The 6,580-nt window shown below is 46.1% G+C and overlaps 2 protein-coding genes across 2 annotated transcripts in view; one reads left to right on the plus strand and one right to left on the minus strand.

Moving 5' to 3' along the window:
* The window catches only part of T265_04024 (hypothetical protein), a gene marked incomplete at both ends in the record, with an annotated part of 22,709 nt that overhangs the window by 7,962 nt on the left and 8,167 nt on the right, over positions 1-6,580 (minus strand). The window contains 2 exons of the mRNA XM_009168642.1: positions 704-926; positions 977-1,107. Of these exons, the coding sequence (XP_009166906.1) occupies positions 704-926; positions 977-1,107 (354 nt within the window). The remainder of the gene's footprint in view (positions 1-703; positions 927-976; positions 1,108-6,580) is intronic.
* Positions 2,039-2,359, plus strand: T265_04025 (hypothetical protein; the record flags this gene model as incomplete). The annotated part of the gene is made up of 1 exon (XM_009168643.1): positions 2,039-2,359. One exon carries the CDS (start codon positions 2,039-2,041, stop codon positions 2,357-2,359), a length of 321 nt encoding a protein of 106 aa, XP_009166907.1.

Here is a 6,580-nt window from a genome sequence, read left to right on the forward strand (position 1 = left end):
GAATAATAAAGGGTGTCATGTGAGTATGCATTCTACAAAAATCCCGCAACTGCCAACACCTGAAACAAAATGTGTCCAGCAGGTCTCAAGCGTCTGTGGCATTCCTGACGGGCGGGCAACCCGATCCACAGAACCAACGTATGTTACTAAATCGTCACTCAAGTGCGAACATGTTCACCTGTTCAGTCAAGCGTGCGCTGGTAGGGTAGTGGTGATACGCTCGCCTCGCGTGTCAAATGTGTGGAGTTCAGCCCCAGCACACCGGATATGCACTGCAGATGAGGTCTAATAAGAGCGAGACTCGAGTCCAATGCTTCCTCCCCTTTGGTGTGGACTCACCACAATGATTGCGCCAGGACAGTAGGACGACTGTTCAAACGAGAGTCATGTGAGTATGAATTCTACAAAATCCCATACCCATCAAAATCTGAAGGAGTTTTGTTTAAAATAACCACTTTAGGCAGCTATCGCAAATTTTACGTGACCTGGTACACTTGTTCTGAATGGTACGCATTATTCCTAAAGAAAATTCATTCTTCAGCTCATGAACTCCCTCTCTGCTTGGTTGCTTTGGGGGAGAGGGCGATCGTGCATACGATAAACTTTTTGGCTCAAAATAATCCGTTCCGGTGTATAGAAACCGTGGTAGAACTTCCAAAAGAGCTTGTTAGGAAGTCCTACGCGAATTTGAAGTAAAACTTACTTTGCCGTCTGCACAGGTATGCTCATGCTCCCACCAATCCAACCAAGCTCTGTTCGGTTCGTGTTGCACGCCAAAAATGCAACCGCCACTCAAAGCTGAACGGATGGCCTCTTCCACAGTCATCTTTTCCGGTACAACAAACTCGTCGTCCAGTACATCATCATAGTTGGGCTCACAAAACAGGAACAGAAAACTGTATACGATGGCTCGAATTCCCATATGGCTGAAAACGAAAGCTCCTAATGAAAATACATCGCAAACAGATGGGCTTACATGGTCCAGTTATCCAGAAGGTTGACACAAATTTCAACCTCGCCATCTACAGCGACCACGTTGGGATGATAAATATGATCCGGAGTTGTGATACGTGGAAAATAACCCTGCCGATCGTCTGCAAAGTCCAGCTGCATGAAATATTGATGCGAAAATGTCCACAGTTACGTTTCAGAAAACAGGTAACACACACGGTTAGGTGTCTACAAGAACATGGAAGAGGTTTCATGATGGCGAAAAGGATTTAAATTATATTTACTCAGTGATATAGAACAAACATGGCAAGACGGTCAAGTTGGAGTGCGACACAGAGGGTACACGGAAAACGTGTTTAGTATCATTTCAATTTAAAAAAACGAGTAGCTCCCCAGTTCGAGCAAACCAAACACATTCGAGAGAAAAACGGTTGCCAAGAGCGAATCCTTTCATGTTTCCGCACCTTCAAGTGTTGTGAAAACAGGGCATATCATTCGTCCAACATTTCCTTGCTAAACATGCATACAATCTTAGACGGTAAGCTCCATATGAGTTGGTAAATGACGGCCAAAAAAACTAGTACGGATGGTCATCGAAGGGACTCGTACTGTGTGCACGGGTGTACGGATGTAGTTCCGGTAAAGCACATCTGTTTGATGCCTTTATGGGGGCAAACCATCCACCACCGTTCCCCGCTAAGTACCTCATTTCCGCCAGTGCTTGCACGTGGCAGCCACCAAGTCCAAGTACACCACTGCTACAGGTGGGTCAAACAGAGGGAGATCGAATATGTCAGCATCTCTAAAGTTTCGGGAAAGCATGTGAAGACAGTGTGGGTAGACCGGGAGGAAGAAGTTTATTCAATATTAAGCAACCATGACGACCATTCTGTGTCTTTGTAATATACAAGCAAATCTGTGGATGTCAAATCCCATTACAATTGTAGGCTGCACTTGGTCGTGAAAAGACCGATGGTATGCTCCGAACAAAGAGTCCGGTGGTGTTGAGGACATCACCAGCATGAAAATCCCGTGACATTTTGCAAAATTCATCTAACGACTGTAACTCTATCCACGCTACGGCGTGATGCGTCCCTGTGATGCTGTGCACCCTCTGCTACCTGTGGCCGCGGTGGTCGACACACAAACAGGATCCGCTAAAACCTCTCTGCGGGACGTTGAAAAGCGCGAATGTTATCAGACCGTGGAAGCTAGTATATCATTGAAGAAAACCTACATGATAAACACGTCGATAGCGCATCGGACGGCCGGTCACCTGAATCCGGCCAAAGGGGAACCACATGCATATACGATTCCTGCTGCTAGATTTACCAGTGCGCCTGGTAAACACCAAGACTTTCAGGGAGTCAACTTTGTCCCGAATCCCACGTACGCCAGTCTCATTTAGAATAGCTTTAACGCATTTTCGAAGGATTTGCAGTGAAAGATTTAGCAAACTGGCCCAAGCGACCTAAATGCAGAGACCTAATATCACAATTGTTTGCACGAAGCAGAGGATTCCGGTGGTAAAACCAAACTATTTCACCAAACTACTCCACCCCATTGGGAAGGGGCTGGAAAATAACGTTGGATAACGGTTTACGTATCTCAGTAATTTACTGAATTATATTGTTGAGTGCTGATGGGTCATCCACAAGGTCTCTCCAGGCTGGTTTACGGATAGAGGTCGGATAAACAGTCTTCTGACCCTCTATGCTGACGGTCGGAGGAGGCAAGGCGACAAGTTTCATAAAAGTAACAGTAGTCTGAAGCCAATCATTGCTCTCCTAGACGAAGATTTTAGTTGAGGACGCCGATCCACAGGTAAGGATGCCAACAGAAGGTCAGTCCTCGCACAATTGTGAATTAAACAGACGGAAGTACCTTCCATCCATGCTATTTGTCGTGACACCAGCCTAACAGTCTTATCAGTTCGTTATGCTGATTGATTTGGGGTTGATGCTTATCGCAAAGATAATGGGAGTGTTTCTTCAGCTTTGTGCTTAGCATCATTTGTTTCTAGCCAGCACAAACTCAGGACAAACGCTTACATCGTCATATGAAGACCACCAGTTTCAAATCGCGCGAGGACTCATTTGGACCATCCGGCCATCTGGTACCAGTGGAAATCTTCGGCACAGGACAGTAAACAACGTAGCTCTAATTATGACATTGTGGGGACACGCGTACCTATTATTTTCCCCTGGAACACTTCGGCCAATGCAAGGCCATTCAGTTCATCAAGCTGAGCTTGCTAAAAAGCTTCCAGAACTCGACGGACACACTGGTTACGTTGAGTCATTGGATAACGAATGGAAATAGATAGGAGAAGTCGTGCTCACATCCTTTGAAACCGTCTGTCTAAGGCGGCTTGTGCACTCCAATTAACAACGAATTTGGCCACTACCAGTGGCTTACTGATGCCGTGAAAACTATACCAGCGGTGAAACACCAGTGTTTTCGTTTAGTGATGTTGTCAACTATGATAATGGTACCAGCAACAAAACACCATTATAATGTGCGCAGATTCCTAAAACATCCAACAACAAGGAAGCGAAGGGTTGACAGAACGAGCCCGAAAAATGGAGAAAGCCTTTGTAAAGTTTGAACCTGTAGCACCTAGCCAACCCGATCAAATGGTTCTACCAAAGAAAACAATGTCTCCACCAGATTTCTCTTGATGAGGGGCTGCTGGGGGACAGGCCAAGACTCCGTGACACAAGGTGAAGGCAGTTGCTTTCAAACCGACTGCTACAGGATCTTTGCACCTTCCTGTTGAAGTCCATGTGGTTGTCCCCGCACGTGATTGGAAGCCCCACAGGATATACCGTGTAACCGGGCCCAGTGGCATTAATTTCACTTTCTAGCCCGGCTGTCCGTCATCATGTGCTGCGCTCTCATTAGGCGAAGTTCGCAAAGGACCTCGGACCAATCCTGTTGGTGGAGTAGTAATTCGACATGCTGCTCTGATGTGTTTACCTTGTCGTTGTACTAAAGTATGTGCACCTTGTTTATGGCCATTTTCTACTGGGACAAAGAGCTTGTTGTGCAAGGATTTAGTCCTCTTCTTCTTCTGAGTTAGCACCAGAGAACGCTCCCTCGTGGTTATTGGACAGTCAAGCACGTTTACCGTTGGTGTGTTACTTTCGGGGATGACAACGCTATATCCGAACTGAAGACAAATCACAACATAGGTGAGTAGCTGGAATTTGAGCAATCACTCAAACGGTGAATACATGAACCTTGGTATCCCAGTGCAGACTCCAAATCCTCACGAAAAGAGGCCTCAATTACAACAGAATGATGGTGGTTCGTGTTACCAATGAAGCTGGACAGCAAATCAGTTGGTCCATCTGGATTTGTTACCCGATTCGAGGCTGGTTAGAAAAATTGAAGTTTTTTGCCTGGGAAATGTACAGGACGCCAAAACTCAAGAGCATCTACCACCGAGTTGCGGCCCCGGAGAGAGAGGGACTAGGTAGCGCTGCCAAAGAGAACATGGGATTTTACTTTCGACGTGTTGCCCATTTAAACATACAGCAAATCACAATAAAACCTTGAGAATTCCACAAAGCCCACGCCTTCGTAGATAACACGATCAAAGCGAAGCTCAATACCATCTGCCGCTAAAGGCTGTTAAGTAATATGCTATCAATTATAATAACGCGAAGTGTTGCAGCCTGAAAAATAAAATATTTTGCTTACCAGATTCGAAAGTGTGTGAAATAGAACTCCAAAACAAAGCACCCTATGCGCCCATTAACAACTCCATGCGAAATCGAGGATCAAAGAGTAGCCAGAATGCCCGACTACTATCCCTTCTAACAAAAAATCGATAAGGAATAAAGCGTCTCCCTCTATCAAAATAAGTCCTTATTTATTTTGGAACATTTGACGGTAGTAAAGGTGAGTGGCGCCAAGTTGGAGTGGCTACTTATAACACCCTTGTCGCGGTATGCGCCACAACAATCGGGCTACTGTACCTTCTCTAAGCATTGATCCCACGACCACGTCGTTAGCATCATCAAAGCAATGCAAATATGGTGATGACACATTCTCAGACTCAAGGATCAAGTTGATGAACAAAAGTCGATGGCCTTCATGTAAGGTGGAACAAAGGAAGATCGAAAAGTTAGATTCGACTTTGGAGAGTTTATCTGTTCGAACCTGGTAATCCCTGCGTAGTTCTTTCCCTCGCTGGCAAACCTCTCCTGAAATGTGTATCTTGCGCATTGAAAGTGAGGATTGAAAAAAATGAAAGACTCACTCAAGAGCCATCAGAATGTCTCGACTTCACTACGAACATCTATAATGCGTTTTTGATGCCATCGAACAGATCACTGATAACTGCAAATGTCCTGCGGGACTATAACCTCATTCGGATCCTTATGTGAGGCAAAACAACCTTTTAGAATATTATGTACTAACTTTACAAGATCACTTCCTGTGATTTTTCGTCATCGGTAACTTTCAATAACTGGAGGATACCCACTATTCTCCTTTGAATTTAGTAGTACACATAGGCCGTCATTTAGCCATTAACTACTCTGGGGTATTATCGTTATCGTTGGAACGCTAAGCGATGTTCATTCTGACCACGGTACATCACTCCTATCAACTGGACTGACTAAACTCCTTGTTGAGGGTAGAGTCGCAAGCAATACACCAACATTCCAAAGGTCAAGTCGGGCGCTCCGATGCAATAACACAAAACCAAGTACCTCACTTCTAGACTCGAAATCTCCGAGCACTAGTGCCTAGTACCATTCGGATCACTTTGATGCACCTCTACCGCGTTTTTTTAACGCCAAAGTTTGCCTGAACATAACCTCCCCTGAAATAACAGAATGACACCAATTCATCATCATCATCATCATTATCAGCTGTAATAACCGCGTACTCGTCGTACATTGGTTGCAGCTGCCGCAATTTCGTTCACCGATGATTTGGGGTAGGGGGTAGGTAGCTGCGCGTTGCAGGCGCGAGCTGGTAAGTTGGTGCATAAGTCCAGCACTGTCAGTGGGTTGTCAAGTGGGGGCTGGAAAAGGAGCCATGCATTGAAGGCAATAGCTTTGATGCAGGAGCGTCATTGTGGGCGCGACTGGGCCATGTCTGACAATGTCTCCAGCCATTGATGTGGCCCGTCTCGGGGTCCCCATCCAGGAAGACGGCAATTAACAGCGCAGCTGAGTTTTCTGGTAATGGCTTTCACATTTCGCTGCCAAGTCATTGTTTGACCGCCTCTGGCTCTCTTCCACCCTTCACGTGGTTGTACGAAAAGAGCCCTTCGAGGAAGTCGGTCGACTGGCATACGCAGCACGTGGCCAAGCCAGCGCAACCTGTGCAGTGTGATCAGTTCATCTATCGAGGGTGAGTTATTTCCCCCGAATACCATTCGACCTACTTCAGAATTGCTGATCCGGTGTTCCCACCAGATTCGGGCAATGCTTCGAAGACATCGATGGTCAAACACTGAAAGTCCTTCGACGTCCTCGGCGCGCAGCGGCCAGGTTTCTGATCCATATAGTAATATGGAGCGCACCGCAGCATTGTAAGCTCGACCCTTGACAGAGAAGCTGATGTCACGCCTACGCCACAGGTGACGTAGGTTCGCAAAAGCTGCTCTGGC

Source organism: Opisthorchis viverrini, assembly GCF_000715545.1.
Source record: "Opisthorchis viverrini unplaced genomic scaffold opera_v5_62, whole genome shotgun sequence".
Lineage (NCBI taxonomy): Eukaryota > Metazoa > Platyhelminthes > Trematoda > Opisthorchiida > Opisthorchiidae > Opisthorchis > Opisthorchis viverrini.